General features: G+C 42.7%; 2 protein-coding genes across 2 annotated transcripts in view; one reads left to right on the top strand and one right to left on the bottom strand.

Moving 5' to 3' along the window:
- Nucleotides 1-1,777: 1,777 nt before the first annotated feature.
- CST11 (cystatin 11) lies at nucleotides 1,778-4,501 on the top strand. Its single transcript, XM_036245929.1, has 3 exons — nucleotides 1,778-2,002; nucleotides 2,536-2,640; nucleotides 4,418-4,501. Exons 1-3 carry the CDS (start codon nucleotides 1,778-1,780, stop codon nucleotides 4,499-4,501), a joined length of 414 nt encoding a protein of 137 aa, XP_036101822.1.
- A 2,180-nt stretch (nucleotides 4,502-6,681) lies between these two features.
- Nucleotides 6,682-17,777, bottom strand: part of CSTL1 (cystatin like 1) — a 33,895-nt gene continuing 22,799 nt past the window's right edge. The window contains exons 2-3 of the mRNA XM_036244002.1: nucleotides 7,494-7,607; nucleotides 6,682-6,765 (exon numbers count right to left, since the gene is read on the bottom strand). Coding sequence (XP_036099895.1) covers nucleotides 6,682-6,765; nucleotides 7,494-7,607 — 198 coding nt within the window. The remainder of the gene's footprint in view (nucleotides 6,766-7,493; nucleotides 7,608-17,777) is intronic.

Genomic DNA, 17,777 nt, shown 5'->3' with positions numbered 1-17,777 from the left:
CATAAAAAGGAAAGAAATTTACCCTTTGGGACAACATACATGGAATGGAGAACATTATACTACATGAAATAAGCCAGAGAAAGACAAGTACCATATGATCTCACCTATGAAACCTAATGAATGAACTGGACTAACAAGCAAATCAGAGACAGATTCATAGATAGAGAGTAGGCTGACAGCTGTCAGAGGTGAGGAGGTGAGTGCCTTGGGAGACAGAGGGATTGAGAAAAAAAAGAGAACTCATTGACATGGACAACAGTGTGGTATTTGTGGAGGGGGAGCGGGAAAAGGGTGGGGGTTGAGGTGCAAGAGGGTGTAGGGGGTATAAATGGTGATGGGAAAAAAAATAAAAGAAAGAAAACGATGACCCTGGTAGACTGCAAAATACTAAACAGCTTTTTGAAACAGGATGGAAAAAGATTAAATGAAGCTTATGGTTTGTAACAAGTGTAAAAAAAAAAAAAAAGACAAGATAATGGACCCTTCTCTAAAGTCTCTAGGAGGAATACAACTCTGCCAACACCCTGATTTTAGGACTTCTGATCTCCATAACTGTGAGACAACAAATTTATGCTGTTTTAAACCACTGTTGTTGATAACAATAGACGAGTCAGAAGAAACTAACACAGCTGCCAAGAGAGCAGAGAGGAAGGTTAAAAAGCAGTGGAGGCTAGGGGCAGCCTAGGAAGGGACCCACAGAACAGTCAGCTTTAAAACTCTACCAACTTTGGGAAACAGTGAAGCTGGAGGCAGTAGAAACTTTCCAGTCCCCTTTTTCTTCCCCTAGTACTAGCACTAGAAAGGACCTCAAACCATGGTTGCGGGATAGGGGAAGAAAAGCAGCCAGAGAAGATGGGAAGAAGGAAAAAAAAGAGCAATTACTCCTTCCCACATGCAGGCTTCTAGGAGGTTCAAAGCCCTGACAATCTAGAGAGATTACTCATGATACGGAGTATCTTCATTACTGGGCTGAGGCTACCTGTATTGTCTGAGAGTGTCATAAAAGGTCCCAGAGGGAAAACAGCATGGCTATGTCCATCTAAAAAGATAGTGGAAGGTGAAAATGAAACTACAGCATGACTACATCTGCAAATGGAGCCTGCTTTCCATACAGGGCATGTCCTCTGTTTTCTGGGGATGTCAGCTTCTTCAAAGGCCCTGCACCTCATAAAGGTAAGAATAATTAACACAGAGAAAGAGGCCAAGGTTTGGGCTTGAGGGAAAGATTTTATCCTGTTCAGCCAGATAAGTGGGAAGGGATGACAAGAAAAATCAGAGGGAAGGTCAAGAGGACAGGGAGGATGTGGTAGTGTTCACCCAGCTTACCTGTCCATGCTCCACTGCCCTGGGATCCAGTGTCCCCTATGTCTCTACCGCTTCCTGTGGCTCCAGACATCCCACATCCCTAGCTGAGGTGAGCTCAGTGAACAGAGGCATCCTAGCCTGGCTTCCACCCAGACAATGCTGGGGCAGCAGGAGGAAAGGTTTCTCTCTCAACAGCAACCCCTAAAAGAGAAGAGATGGGTGTTTGCATGGGTGTATGTGTGAAAGGCAAGAACGGATGCGAAAGGATGAGAGGAAGTGCAAATAACTTGCCAATCATTGCAAAATCTCCCCTGATCATCAGTTCAGCTGCAGGCAAAAAGGGAGGGGAAGGAGAACTGTGGGCGTCTAGGTGGGCTTAAATTTAGCCAGGCCAGTCAGGGTCAGTGGAAACCAGCTGGTCCCCGGCAGGACGTGGAGGGAGCTCTTCATATTTCTCCCCAGCTGAGGGGCAATGGCCAGATCCTGGCAGGCCCCACAGCTTCTACTGGCCATTCTGGTGGCCCTGGTGGCCCTCACTTACCAATTTAGGAGGAAAACTTTTATAAGTATCAAAGAAGTGCCTGCATCAGAAGCTTATGTGATAGCCACCATGCAGTTTGTGACCAATGAGTTCAACAGAGAAAGTGATGACAAGTACAACTTCCGGATTGTGCGAGTTATGAAGGTCAAGAAGCTGGTCAGTGGGCTCCTCTCTCATCTCTTCACCATGCCCCTATGCTAAGGGACTGCTGGCACTCTGGGGAAAGTCCACTCATGTGAAATTCAGCCTCATTTAGTGTAAAGTGGGTAGTTGAAGAGAAACATAAATTCACTGAAGGGGCTAAAGTTAAGTCACTTAACTGGTGCCCAGTACCAGGAGTCAGTACAAATCTATCTGCTGCTGCCTCTGTAAATTGAGGCCACATGGCCCCGCAAAGCCTAAATATTTATTCTCTGGCCCTTTGCAGACAAAGTTTGCAGACCCTGTACCAGAATAATTGGTATCATTTGGGTTTTCTAATGGGTGGCTTTGCACATAGACTGGTTTCTAGTGAATTTTCTTCAAATGACAAGAGGAGGCATGGGAGTCAGATGATAGGGGAGAGAAGGACTCACCGTTCTGTTCAGAATGGGGTCCTGGAACTTTGGCACCACAAGAAACAGTTCCCACTCCCAGAAGCTATGGAGAAGAAGAAATCTTTTTACCTCCTTGCCACTTATTTCCCACAGGTTACTGACCACATGGAGTATCATGTGAACTTTGAGATGCGGCGGACTACCTGTCAAAGACTAGAGACCAAAAACTGCACGTTTCAGGAAGGAGAGCTTTACAAGGTACTGGGTGAACACACATTAACTCAGAATAAACTCATTTTTAATGGGATTTTCCTATTGTTTTAGGATAGTGCGGGATGGAATTATTGGGGATATATTTAAGCTTGCTTAAAAAGAAAGCAGGATAACAAACACCTGCTTTTTCAAAACAGAACAGTGAAGGTGAGAATGACCCAGATTCTGCCTGGCAGGTACTGCTCCTTTATTGTTTGGGAAAAAATGGGAACATTGAAATGGTTTAGAGGGGAGCACTAAGTGGCTGAGCTACAATGGAACATTCTACAGTTGAGGGAAGTAGTTAATTATTAATAATGTTTTAGCAGAGAGTGGGACCTCACTGATGTGCCCTGATGAATATCTGAATATCAGCCTCATGTTAACACAAAATCACTGGGCTACTGGCCTCTGTTACTTTCATCTAGCAGTGTTGGGGGGGGGGGAGAGGAAATATGAAAATTAGTTCAGAGATAGTTTAACTTGTGGTAGGAGTGGGTTGGGGTGAGGGAGCCACTTCCCCCAAGAGTGGCCTAGTGTCCTACATGCTTCATTCCCACACAGTGTTGTCACATCTGAGGAAGGCTGGTCAGACCACCATTGCTGCAGTGTGCCCCGTCACGATGGGCCCACATGCATAGTGGCCTTGAAGTTCTCAAAGCCTACAGGCCCTGCAATCTCTTTTTTTTTGCCCAAATTAAAATGAGGATGATCATATGTCTCACCCTGCCTGGAGTAGTCCTTATTTTACCTAACTTCTTAGTATAACCATTCACGGCATCCCTATTTGCTTATCCCATGCCCTGGTTCATAAACTATATGGTGACCTTAGTTATAATGGCTTCAGTGTTCTCAACATAGAAACATGTTATCAGGAGCTCCCTCCATACTTTCTTTACAAATAATTTTTCTAAATATAGCAAAATATACTTTTTTTTTGGTTTTTCCCTGGAGAACATCAAAAAATCAATTTCTTTTTAAGTAATTGAAGATAACAGTAGTAAAATTAGAGGATTTTGTTGATGTGACAAATTTAATTGGTGGAATTAGATATTCTGATTTCTGTTTTAGGAAAAATGTAAATGCGTGTTAAGCCTCCCACCACCACCACATCCCCCACCCTGAACTTTCCAATGAAGAGAAAAATAACAACATGGCACTAAAAACTGATAATATGTAAATTTTATTTATTGATTTTTTTTCATTATGGGGGAAGAGAACAATTAAAAAGTAAAAGAACATCTTGAGAGAGAATAGAGACTAGGGAAGGAGAACGAAGATAAGATGAATTAGTGTATGGATGGACAAATGAAGGATGGGAGGAAAGAAGAAAAGATAGATGAATTGGGTGAAAAAAAATGAAGGAAAGAAAGGCTAAATTAATGGAAAGAAGGATGGATTGAGATGGATAAGAGGATAGATGGATAGATGGATGGGTGCGTGGATGAAGCCAATACAGGTCAAGTAAGAAAGTGTGAAGTAAAAAACACATAAGTAAAAATGAAGAGGGAAAAAAAATCAGTGAATATGTGTGGGGTGGACACTTTATTTCTAGTTTCCAATCTTAACTACAAATAGAAGGACATTTTCTGAGATGGTCTCGGCTCTAATACTCTCAAGTGATTAAAATAACGATAAAGAAAAAATATATCTGAACTGGAAGTGAGGTGGTGTCATTTTCCCCATCCACTATATTGTATCCTCTATTTTCCCTTTAAGGTTTTCACCTTGCATGTTATCTTTTTAAAATATTGTTTTTTATTTTGTTTTGTTTTGTTTTTAGCAAATTGAGTGCTTTTACTCAGTGTTTGTTGTTCCCTGGTTTGAAAAGTACAGAATTCTGCACAAAAATTGCACCAATGGCTAGGTGTCCTGGAGCACATACCTGCGGTCACTATGTGTAAGAGTATCCTGCAATAAGCAGTAATTCCAAGTACAGAAAATAAATGTCTACCCATTCTCTTAATCTTCTTAATGTGTATAATTCAAGTCTTCCCAACATTCTTCAGTTATTATAATATAATCTGAAGGTATTCTGGGAAAGGACAATTTTGGGGTCCAAATAAAGTGATATGAATAATTCCTGGCCATATAGCCTATATAACCTACATAATAGCAGAACTTAAACCACATATTCACATCAAATAGGATTCTTTAGATTCTAAAACAAAACAGGGAAAGGGGGAAGAAGGAGAAGGAAGAAGAAAGAAGTTCTAAGTTACTTAATTGAACAGCCAATAGATATTGGCAAGTATGGCCTATGATGGCATCTCTCAGGGGTCTAATAAAGAATAGCCTCTTTCTTGTCTAAGTGCAAAATGTAGATAAATAATAAAAGTAACAAAAAAAGATAAGAAGCCTTTGTTCTTGATAAGGACTAGGTTGGGAGATGTGTCTTATTTATATAGGCAAGTGTGCTTTCTAATACCAGATTCTAGAATTAGATGTGTATACCCAGCATCAGCAACATTAGACCAGAGCAGTTCTCTTCACAAAGAAATTCCTCTCCTGAAGTTGCCAAGAAAAATGTGTGCCCCCTGTGGTAAAGAGTAGGACCTGGGCTACAATGTTGTTTTTTCTTCCCAAATAGACCAATTAGATTAAGTCTTCCAAGAGATAAATGATGAGCACAGAGAAACAAGGAATGCTATGTTAAGGGGCTCCTCTTCTGTGGATGGTATACTAGCAGTGGAGAATAAGCATCCACCACCCAACAGCATAATTCAAGGTTTTAAACAAAGTAGCTAGGCTTATCTCTCTACTCTACTTCCTTCCGTTGCTAACTTTGCTGTGTCCTTTCACTGTAATAAATCATAGATGCAAGTGATTCTATGCTGAGTCCTATGAAATCCTTCTAGTGAATCATTGATCCAGGAGGTTTGGTCTAGGGGGGCTTGGATATACTCAAAAAGACATGTGTTGCCTTGGCCGATTTGGCTCAGTGTTTAGAGCATTGGCACACAGACCGAAGGGTCACAGGTTCAATTCCAGTCAAGGGCATGTACCTGGGTTGCAGGTTCTATCCCCAGCCCCAGTCAGGGTCATTCGGGAGGCAACCAATCAATGTGTCTCTTTCACATTGATGTTTTTCTCCCTTCCTCTCTCCCTTCCACTTTAACTAGAAAGAAAGAAAGAAAGAAAGAAAGAAAGAAAGAAAGAAAGAAAGAAAGAAAGAAAGAAAGAAAGAAAGAAAGAAAGAAAGAAAGAAAGAGTATCCTTGGATGATGATTAACACACATACAAAGACATGTTTCAGGCATGTGTATTGGGAAGAAACAGATCCTTCAATCTCAAGACAGAGGTCAGGACATGCCTCAGAGATATGAACTGAAGTAGAGAAAATCATGAGATTCCCCCAAATACTTAACAACCTTCTGCTCAAACTGAACCAGCCATCTAAATCCTCACCCGAGGACATTTTTTTCCATTTTTCGCTCAGATAGAGTGGGAGGGAGAGCGAAGAAGAAGAAGAAGAAGAAGAAGAAGAAGAAGAAGAAGAAGAAGAAGAAGAAGAAGAAGAAGAAGAAGAAGAAGAAGAAGAAGAAGAAGAAGAAGAAAGAGAGAGAGAGAGAGAGAGAGATTAATGTGAAAGGGACACATCGAGTGGCTGCCACCCGCAACCAACCAGGGCCGGGGACAAACTGCAACCAAGGTACATGCCCTTAGTGGAAACTGAACCCAGGTCTCTCTGGACCGCAGGCTGATGCTCTAACCGCTGAGCCAAACTGGCCAGGGCGAGAACCAGCCATCTAAAGACCACTGGCTATGTACGTGAGTATGAGTGAGAATGTGACTGTGTGTGAGTGTGTGAATGTACTTTTGGGTTCATTGAGTGATGATGAATTAGTGCATATGTGTGCACATGTGAGTGGGTGTGAATATGAATATGTGTGAGTATGTTTGTTTGTGAGTGTGAGAATGTGAATAAATGTGAGTGTGTGTGTAGCAAGACCCTGCTGAGGGCAATGAGGATGTTCTAGAGTCTATAATAGAAAGTGCACAGCACAGCCATGTGAGGTTTCATCAAGGATCTTTGCAAAAACGCATTTAGGCCTCCAGACAGGAGTTGTTCCAAAGCTCGTAATAGTTCATCCAGGGTAGAGTGTACATCAAAAAATCACAAATGAAACTCTGTGGAAAGAGAAAGACAGCCGCTTTCAGGGAGATAATTTTTTTAAGGCAAACCAAAAGCTCTTGCTCCCTGAGACCCTCACTGGGAAGTTTAGAATCATCACTGAGGCTGCACATTGACTATGTGGGTGGGGAGAATCTTCTCACAGTCATCTGATAGGGGCAAAGGGGGTTTCAGGCCCAGAAGGGGAATGTCACCCTGGGCTCGCCCTGCCCAGCTACTTGGGACCTGGAGCAGGCATGTCTGGATAGCCCCCCTCTGACCCCATTCCTCCTGCACATGTACCCAGTCACAGAGGGAATCTCATATTTGCCATCACATGGTGCCACCAAGAGGAACCAGAAAGAGGGTGGGCAAATTCTGGAAGACAAGGAAGCAATTGAACAACCCTCAGAAACCTTGAGAGTACAAACCAAGACCAGAAAAAGTCCTCAAGGGAAAAAAAGGCTGCTTCCAATGAAGGCCAGGAGTGGGCCAAGAGACCTGGATATCAGGAACCTGGCCTGTGCCAGCCCCAGATTGGAGGGACTGCTCAATTAGGGAACCTTCTTCCCACTCCCAGCACCTCTGATGGCTTCAGCAGCCCTACTAAGACTGTGCCTTAGCTCTGCCCCAATCTCCACACAGCTATAAAAGCTGTCAATGTTCTATTTGTGATAACTTTAAAATTTTTCTACTTTTCTCTCTTTGATTAGGAGTCCCTTCTCAGATGACTGCCACCACACACCTTTTTCAAATTTTTCTCACTTTGACGGGGGCATGAACGACTTCTTGTGCTGTTCTTCTTGCACTTGGTTCGGCTAATCTTCACAGTGACGAGATATTCCACTCCTGTTGTCAGCTACCAAAAGACAATAGCACTGTTAGTTTTGATTCAAAGCATCCAGTTGCTAGCTCTTGCCAGAAAAGCCTATAATGGAGAGTGAAACCTCAAAAACCACATACTGTGTCTGGCTCGTCTACAAAGGCATGGCTCCCTCCTCTCCCTCCAGCTTCAGGATGCACAGTGGCATCAAGGCCTCTGGTTAGTTCCCAGCATGTGCAAAACCCATTCCCTTCCTCTGCACTGGATTCACTACTACAGGCAACAGATAGGTCTCAACTATAACCCTTGCACCCTAAGACAAGGTAGGCAACACATGGAGCTTGACAGACTGGCAGTGCCACAGTGCCCCCCAGTCTGCATACATGTTCCTCAGAATTTATAAAGCCAGCCATGCCTTATCTCTCTGCTCTTCTAGTCTCTTCAGTCATGTCCTCCTTTCCTACTCTCCTTTACAACTGACCTAATGGGAGGCAGTCAGCATCCCAGTTCAAAACATAAGCTTGGAAGATTCAAGATGGCTGCAGTATAACTGGAGGCTATGCACCTTACTCCCAGCCAGGGGTGGGATTTAAAGCTAAAATACTATGCAATCAACTTAAAACAAGAAAAAAACAAGGGAAGTGTAGCTGACTGGACATATTATATCTAAGAAACAACACAGAGAGTGGTAAGAGGAGGGGAATTGTGAAAAGGGGGCACCCCTCTGGAGCAGGTATGTGGCTGAGAGGCTGAGCAATATGAACTGAAAAGCTTAATCCCCCTGGTAGTGTGGGATCTCAGCTCCACACAGTGATCCCAAACACACAGCAGCAGATACTAGAAGAAGAGCTCTCATAGCATCAGGCAGAGGGAACCAAGAAAATTCTGTCTGCCTGGGAAACTGAGACCACACCTTCCTGGGGAAGGAATACTCCTATTGTTAGCAGCCACAGCCTGGGAAGTTTGTTTGGGATCTGACTAATAGAAATGCTGTGATGCAGAGTTTAGGTCCAGCAGAGGAGCCTACTGGCAGCACCCAGCAGTGACTTTGAGGGATCCTATACTATTTTGAAAGGCATTGTGCATAGCCCCAGATAGTGACTGAATTGTTAGGCTTAGAGAAAAAGAGAAAGGATTTTCCCACTTCTAGTGTGGGTTGGGAATCCCTCCCCACACTGAGGAGCAAACTGGATTGCTCCATCTTTTGGCATTGGAGGCATGGAGGATAGGGCAAGTCGGGATATTTGAACTGCACTGCAGAGAATTGGGAGCAGGAGTAAAGCTGCTAAGTTTGACCCCCGCATTGCTGAGAGTAGCCATGCAGAAAAATTAATCTTGTGCAAGGCTGGTTTCCTAACCCCTTCTGCTTGGGCCTGTGGCATGAGGGTGTGGGTCCCACGCAGAGCTGGTATTTTTGGACTGTATCCCCTGGAAGGTTTCTATTAGGAAAACAGGAGCCAGTGTGAGTTTTGTGACTGCATTGTGAGGAAACTAGTCCAAACCCCTTGTGAGTACAGCCAGGCAGCACTGAGGAGAGGTAAAGCCCATGTCCCCATCCTGCAGGCTGCAAACACCACCCTCAACATGAGATTGGTTCAGCTCTGTGAAGTCCCAGATACCCACACTGGGCACAGTTCTGTGGGCAATGGGAGAATGAGTAAGATCAGGACATTTCAAGTTTGAGACCTTCAGAGGCTCTGGTATCTGGAGGAAGTGCTTAGCTCCCTCCTATGGTCAGAAACACTCTCAACCAAAGACATTGGCAGGCTCTGGAGGAAGACCAGGCAACCTCCAGAGGTGGGGTAACTGACAGGTGGCAGTGGACCTCAGGGAACCTCAGTTTGACCACATATTTGCCCCCATCTCTAAGACGGAAGAAGCTGATCCATTTATAGATTGGTCCCTCTCATGATCTCACAGGTCTATCAGAGGTAGACACAAACAATGAACAGAGTGGTAATTGCACACATGCAGCCCAACGTCAGCTACTCACAGCACCTGACAGTGACCTGAATCTGAAACCCATTCAAAAGAACCTAAAAGGACCCAGAACCATCACAGTAGGTGAGGAGCCTCAAACCACACCAGAGTTTGACCCAACTAAACAAACTAATGGCACACCCAAAGGTGGATCTTGGCAGGCTCCAAACTCTGCTGAGATCAACCCAGCCTTGGTGGGGAGCCCCTGAACAGCATTCCATAAGATTATACCTCTATAAACACCCAGCCCAAAAAGTTAATGATTGTGCCACTGAGCCTATCAAGGCACCTTGAGACTGTACCAGCACAGAAGTTTGCACACCATGGTTGGGGTTGAGCCTCATAGTCAGCCAGCCTCGGGGTTGATCCTAACCACAAAAGGGTCATCAACAATTAAGACAAGAGGGTTCAAACAATCTGCACAGGAGGCATTCCTAGAGCACCCTGCTCAATAGATCAAGTAGACTGCACTACTGGGAGCCACAACAACCTACAACAGAAGTTCACTCCACCAAGATTAGAAGTTATAGCAGTTCTACCAGAAACATAGAAACAAGCAAAAAGAAACAGCCAAAATAGTGAGACAAAAATACAAGCCCCAAATGAAAGAACAGGAGGAAACTCCAGAAAAGGAGCTAAATAAAATGGAGGTGAGCAATTTATCAGATAGAGAGTTCAAAGTAATGGTATGAGGATGCTCAAAGAACTTAGTGAGAATAACAACAGCATAAAGAAGAATATATAACTATGAAAAATAACCAGTTGGAAATAAAGAATGCCATATATGAAATGCAGAATACACTGAAAGAAATTGTCAGTTGGCTAAATGAGGCAGGGGGTCGAATTAGTTAATTAGAAGAGAAAAATTAAAAAATTACTCAATCAGAACAGGAAAAAAAACACATAATAATTAAAAAGCAGGAGAATAGTTTAAGGGAACTTCGGGACAATATGAAACATAACAACATCTGCATCATAGGGGTACCAGAAGGGGAAGAAAGTAAGCAAGAAAAAAGAGAACCTGTTTGAAAAAAAATAATAATAAAGGAGACTTCTATAACCTGGCAAAGGAAAATGTCACACAAGTTCAGGAAGCACAGAGAGTCCCAAACAAGATAATCACAAAGAGACACACACCAAGACACATAATTAAAATGGCCAAGTTTGAGCACAAAGAGAAAATATTAAAGGTACCAAGAGAGAAATAGTCAGTTACCTATAAGGGAGTTTCCACAAGGCTGACAGCTGATATCTAAACAGAAATACTCAGGCCAGAAGGGATTGGCATGAAGTATTCAAAGTAATGAAAAGCAAGAACCTGCAACCAAGACCTCTCTATTCAGCAAGGCTATCATTTAAAATCAAATGTGGAAATAGATAGTTTCCCCCACTAAAGGAGACTAAAGAAATTCATTACCAAAAAACCAGCATTGCAAGAAATGCTAAAGGGACTGTTTTAAGAAAAAGAAAAAGAGAGAGAGAGAAACATAGCAAAAAAAAAAATGACAATGAATAAGTACCTATCAGTAATAACCTTAAATGTAAATGGATTAAATATTCCAATTAAAAGACATAGAGTAGCCAAATGGAGAAGAAAACACAACCCACATATATGCTGCCTACAAGATACATACAGGCTGAGAATGAAGAAATGAAAAAAAAAAAAAAAAAAAAGTAGTCCATGCAAATGGAAACCAAAAATAAAAAAGCTACGGTAGCAATTCTTATATCTGACAAAATAGACTTCAAAACAAAGGCCATAACAAGAGATAAAGAAGGCTACTACATAATATTAAAGGGATCAATCCAACAAGAAGATATAACTTTTATAAACATATATGTACCCAATATAGGATCACCTAAATAAATAAATAAAAATTTGGTGGACTTTAAGGGAGAGATTGATAGAAATGCAGGCATAGTAGGGGATTTTAACACCCCACTGTCATCAATAGATAGATCTTCCAGCCAAAGCACCAGCAAGAAAACAACACCCTTAAATGACACACTAGATAAAAGTATGTAATTGATATTTAGAGAACATTTAGTCCAAAGCAGCAGAATATACATTCTTCTTAAGTGCACATGGAACATTGTCAAAGATAGACCACATGTTGGGCACAAGACTGAAATCATATCAAGCATCTTCTCTGAACACAACAACATGAAACTAGAAATAAATAATGATAAGAAAAGCTCAAAAATATTCAAACACATGGAGGATAAATAGCATGTTATTAACCAGTGAATAAAGGACCAATGAGATCAAGGAAGAAATAAAAACTTACCTGGAAACAAATGAAAAAGGACACACAAACCACCCAAAATCTATGAGATACAGTGAAAGCAGTCCTGAGAAGAAAATTCATAGCATTACAGGCCTACCTCAGAAGCAAGAAAATGCTCTACTAAACTATCTAACACTGAACCTAAAAGAATTGGAAAAAGAACAGCAGGAAAAGCCCAGAGTAAGTAGAAGGAAGGAAATAATAAAGATCAGAGGAGAAACAAATGACATAGAAACATAAAAGACAATACAAAAGATCAATGAAACCAAAAGCTGATTATTTAAAAGGATAGACAAAATTGATGAACATTTAACCAAACTCATTAAGAAACAAAAAGAACAGACCCAAATAAATATAACCAAAATGAAAGCAAAGAGGTAACAACAGACATCACAGAAATATAAAGTATTACTAACAAATATATGCCACACACACACAAAAAAATAGACAAAATGGACAAATTCCTAGAAACATAAACCTTTCAAAACTGAATCAGGAAGAAGGATAAGACCTGAATAAACTAATAACAACTAATAAAATCAAAGCAGTAATCAAAAAACTTCCAGCAAACAGAAGTCATGAACCAGATGGTTTAACAGGCAAATTTTACCGAACATTGTAAAATGACCTAACACCTATTCCAAAAAATTCAAGAAGAAAGAAGACTGCCAAGTTATTTTTTTGAGGTCAACATTATCTTCATACTAAAGAGAGGAAAGGGAAGGGAAGGGGAGGGGAGGGGAGGGGAGGGGAGGGGAGGGGAGGGGGAGGGGAGGGGAGGGGAGGGGGAGGGGAGGGGAGGGGAGGGGGAGGGGAGGGGAGGGGAGGGGAGGGGAGGAAGAAAGAAAGAAAGAAAGAAAGAAAGAAAGAAAGAAAGAAAGAAAGAAAGAAAGAAAGAAAGAAAGAAAGAAAGAAAGAAAGAAAGAAGCTGCTAGCAGGACCAGAGGGAGGGTGAGTGTGTGAGAGAGTGCAAGTGGACGTGAAGGTGGATGACCAAACCTCTGAAGTGCATAGCCCTGGAGCAGAAATTTCCTGTGCTGTGCACAACAGCAGCCAGCTACCACGGTAAGCAGCCCTTCAGGGTGCTTTTCCCAGAACCACAGGGAGGTCCTACCATTTTGGAAGATAACTGGTCGTCCCTGGGAGGAGACAATGGGAGCAGCTAGGGCCCAGCAAACTAAGGCCACCAGCACACCTGGCACCATTGGACCAGTGGACATTCTGTGTCAACACAAACCTGTGCACAGCAGTGGAGCTCGCAAGGTGCCGATCACAGAAGCTGCAGATAGCCCTGATCCCAGCACCATCCCCCATAGTAGCAGACTGATCAGAGTCCAGATATACCTCCAGCAACAGAGGCTGGGGAGCAGAAATCCATCCCCAGGCAACAGAAGCGCAGACCAGCAGAGGAGACCCATCCCCAAAATCTACAGCAAAAGCTGAGCAGGAGTTGAGCCCCACGGGGCAGCAGCACTCCTCAACTGCCATTAGTGGGACCTGGTGCTCCTCAGAGGCCTGTGCAGTCCAGTAACTAACAAGAGCAGTGGGAAGCCCGAGCCCCAGAGAGACTGGTACAATCCAGCTGCCCTCCCGCAGAAACGACAGGGTGTTGGGGCACCAGTGAGGCCTGTGCGACTCAGCAGGGACTGTGCAATTCAGTTACCCATGAAATCTGTGGGGTGTTGAAGCACCAGAGAGGTCCTTGTGACCCGGCAGGGACTGTGCCATCCAGTTACCCGCTGGACCTGTGGGGTGCTGAAGCACGAGAGAGGCCTGTGTGACCCAGCAACCCATAACATAAGCACAGAGCCTGGTCCCAAGAGGGACTCTGCGATCCAGTTACCCGTGGGTCTGGCAGGGTGCTGGGGCACCAGAAGGTCCTGTGTGACCCAGCTGAGCACAAGATAGGCTTAGAGGATATGAAAAAAGGAGGCGAGGAAGCCATGCAGATGATCTCCAAGCACCAAATGAGAATTACAATTAAAATAAAGACAAATCCTCAGGAAAAAAAAAGCAACAGAAAAGCAGCAGGACAGGACCATATAGCCAGGGACACATGTAGGATCTGCAGAGGCGCAAGAAGGTGGTGGGCTGGGAGCCCAGGGACAGCAGCAGTCTTAGCTGTGAGCAGCTCCCTTAAGGAATAAAGACCAAGCCTGCTCCACAGCCCAGGAAGCCAGGACAAAGCGCTGAAATAGCCACAGCCACTCACCTGGGGGCTACAACAGAGGGAGGGCAGACTGGGAAGGAACTCTGTGGAGACACCCAGGATTTGGAGGGCATCAGAGTTTTTTCTGAGTTGCGGCCACAAAGGATGGTGGCCAGTGTGCTCTTTCCCCAAGCTGTGGGGAAAAGCAGGAGCTTCTCCCCTTGAAGATTCAGCCTTTCCCAGGTGAGGCAATAAAATAAAAATTGAGGTTCATTAACAACCAGTATCCCACCCTCTGGAAATCCTCTTAGGCAGAACACCAGGGCTACACGCCAAGGTAATGAGTAAATGAGGTTACTAGCCACCAGGAAAAGGCTAGAAAAGAACTGAACTATTCCTGGGCTTGAAAATCTACCCAAGAAAGTAAGACTTGACAGTGGTATATAACGTGGGCCCACCCAGGCTCATCCAAACCCAGTAGAGGGAGCAATAAACAGCAGAACACCAACATGCACAGAAAAAATTGGCAGGCTCCAAAACCCACTGAGATAGCCAAAATGGTGAAACAAGGAAACTAATCCCAAATTAAAGAACAAGAGAATTCTATCGAAGATGAGACAAACAAAATGCAGCTTAGCAAATTATCAGAGGTAGAGTTCAGAGCCATGATCTTGAGGAAGCTCAACACCATGAGTAAGGACATCAGCACCATGAGTAAAGATGTAGAAATATTGAAAACTAACGAAGTGGAAATGAAGAATGACATGGCAGAAATTAAGAACACATTGGAGGACTAACCAGCAGAATACAGAAATCTGAGGACTAGATCAGTGAATTAGAAGACAGGGTAGAAAAGAATCAACAAATCAGAAAACCAAAAGGAAAAAAAAAACAGTGAAAAAACAGAAAGACAGCCCTGGCCAGTTTTGCTCAGTGGTTAGAGCGTCGGCCTGTGGTCCGGAAAGACCCGGGTTCGGTTCCCGCTAAGGGCACGTACTTCGGTTGCAGTTTGTCCCCGGCCCTGGTTGGTCGTGCGGGTGGCAGCCACTCGATGTGTCCCTTCACGTTGATGTTTCTCTCTCTCTCTCCCTTCCTCTCTCTCCCTCCCACTCTATCTGTACAAAAAATGGAAAAATATCCTCGGGTGAGGATAAAAAAAAAAAAAAAAAAAAAAAACCAAACAAACAAACAAACAAAAACAGAAAGACAGCTTAAGAAACTGGGGGACAACTGGAAACATAATAACATTTGCATCATAGGAGTCCCCGAAGAGAAAAAAAATGGGCAAGGGTTAGAGAATATATTTGAAGACATGGTGACAAAAAACTTTCCAAACTTGGTGAAGGAAGAAGGCATTCAAGTTCTAGAAGCACACAGAGGCCCAAGTAAGAAGAACCCAAACAGGCCCACACCTAGACACATAATAATTAAAATGCCAAATATTAAAGACAATGAGAGAATCCTAAAGGCAGCAAGAGATAAGCAACAGCTTACCTACAAAGGAAACCTCATAAGGCTCTCAGCTGACTTCTCAACAGAAACACTACAGGCCAGAAGGGAGTGGCATGAAGTAATCAAGGTCATGAAAAACAAGGATCTGAATCCAAGACTACTCTATCCAGCAAGGCTATCATTCAAAATAGAAGGTAAAAAAAAAAGGCTAACAGAATATATTAACACCAAACCAGCACTGCAAGATATGCTAAAAGGACTGCTGTAATTAGTAGAAGAAATAGGAAGAATAATAGAACCACAATAAACAAAAATGGCAATAAATAAGAACATATCAATCATTACCTTAAATGTGAATAGTTTAAATGCTCCAATAAAAAGACACAGAATAGCTGACTGGATAAGAAAGCACGACTCACATATATGTTGTGAGTCCCATCTCACAACAAAAGACTCACATAAGTTCAAAGTGAAGGGATGGAAAAAAATCTTTCAAGCAAATGGAAAGCAGAAATAAAGCTGGGGTAGCAATACTCATGTCTGATTAAGTAGATTTCAAAATGAAGGCCATAACAAGAGACAAAGAAGGCCACAACATAATATTGAAGGATCTATCCAACAGAAAGATATAACCTTAATAAACATATATGCACCCATACAATCTTTTTGGATTATACTTTTAAACTTTCAGCCATGGAAGTCAAAATTTTTGTTTTTAGCATTACTATATGACCTTGAGGGGAGGTTGGAAAAACAAAAGTGGTTTTTAATTGCAGGTCAGGAAGATAGCAGAGACCAGCACCAGAGGGAGGGTGAGTGTGTAAGAGTGTGAGTGAGTATGAGAGAGAGTGTGAGTGGCCCTGAGTATGGACAAGCAACCTCTAGCAGTGCAGAAACGCAGATCAGGTTACTGTGCTGTGGATGGGGGAACAACCGGCTACCACAGTAAGCAGCTTTTCCGGGTGCTTTTTCCTGTGTGGCCAGGACAACATGCCATTTTGGAAGATCCCTGATTTTGGTGGGAAGGAGGCCGCAGGAGTGGCTAGGGCCCAGCAATATGAGCCCACCAGTGCAATTTGTACCATGAGACCAGTGGACCCCACTGTATCAACACAGACCAGTGCACAGTAGCAGAACTGTTAAGATGCCTGCTGTGGAAGCCACAAGCAGCTGAGAGCCCAGCACTATCCCCCACAATAGCAGCCTGATCAGAGCCCCATATGATCCAGAAGCAGTGTTTACCAGGACAGACCAATACCAGCCACAAGTACTCAATCCTCCAGGACCTACATCAAGCAATTGGCACCACACACCAGAATAGTCTGAGAGGCACAGCAGCCTAATTTGATATACATTGACCTGCCTACATATCCCAACATCCCTCACTGAGTCTAGAACTACCAGGTGGCTGAAATGGGAAGACAAATAACACCAAACTGAAGGAAAAGAAGAAGTCACCAGAAAAAGTAAAACAAAAAATGAAAGAAAGCAATTTGTCAGATAAATAATCAAAGCGATGGTTTTAAGGGTGCTTAAACAATTCAGTGAGAACTACAAGCAACTTAATGAGAATTATAGAGAGCTCAGAAGAAACACATCAGTTTAAAAAAAGAGGTAGAAACTATGAATAAAAATCAAGAGGAAATAAAGAACAACATAGCTGATATAAAAAATATCTTAAAAGGATTCAATAGTAGATGAAAAGATGAAGACCAAATCAGTGAGGTAGAAGACAACGTAGAAAACAATGCCCAAATAGAGCAGGAAATGGCAAAAAAAATTAAAAGGAGGAGAGTTTAAGGGAGCTTTGGGACAATACAAAGTGTAACAACATTCAAATCTTAGGGGTACCAGAAGGAGAAGAGTCAGAGAAAGAAAAAGTAAACTTTAGAAAACTTTTCTAATTTGGTAAAGGAAAAATCCACAAGTCCTGGAAACACAGAGAGTCTCAAGCAAGATGAATCCAAAAAGACCCACAGCTAGACACATCATAATTAAAATGGCAAACATTAAAGACAAAGAAATAATCTTTTAAAAAGCAGGAGAGAGACAAAAAGATACCTACAAGGTAGCTCCCATTAGACTGTCAGGTGATTTCTCAATAGAAACACTGTAGGCCAGAAGGGAATGGCATGAAGTGCACAAGATAATGAAAGGCAAGGGTATGAGTCCAAGACTACTCTGTCCAGCTAGGATATAATTCAAAATTGAAGGTGAAATAAAGAGCTTCACAGACAAAAAAAAAAAAAAGCTAAAGGAATTTACCACCATCAAAGGAGCACTGAAAAATGCTAAAGGGACTGCTGTAAGAAGAAGAAATAGAGAGAAAGACAGAGA

The sequence above is a fragment of the Molossus molossus genome, unplaced genomic scaffold (genome assembly GCF_014108415.1).
Source record: "Molossus molossus isolate mMolMol1 unplaced genomic scaffold, mMolMol1.p scaffold_m16_p_6, whole genome shotgun sequence".
In the NCBI taxonomy this organism is placed as follows: Eukaryota; Metazoa; Chordata; class Mammalia; order Chiroptera; family Molossidae; genus Molossus; species Molossus molossus.
Note: the sequence above shows the minus strand (reverse complement) of the source record. Positions and strands in the feature narration are given on the sequence as shown.

Excerpts from the sequence above, each read along its gene's own strand:
- CST11 (XM_036245929.1), top strand. The coding sequence starts at position 1,778 with ATGGCCAGATCCTGGCAGGCCCCACAGCTTCTACTGGCCATTCTGGTG. Across the intron at positions 2,003-2,535 it reads TTATGAAGGTCAAGAAGCTG|GTTACTGACCACATGGAGTA; the intron begins GTCAGTGGGCTC and ends TATTTCCCACAG. Across the intron at positions 2,641-4,417 it reads AGGAAGGAGAGCTTTACAAG|CAAATTGAGTGCTTTTACTC; the intron begins GTACTGGGTGAA and ends TTTTGTTTTTAG.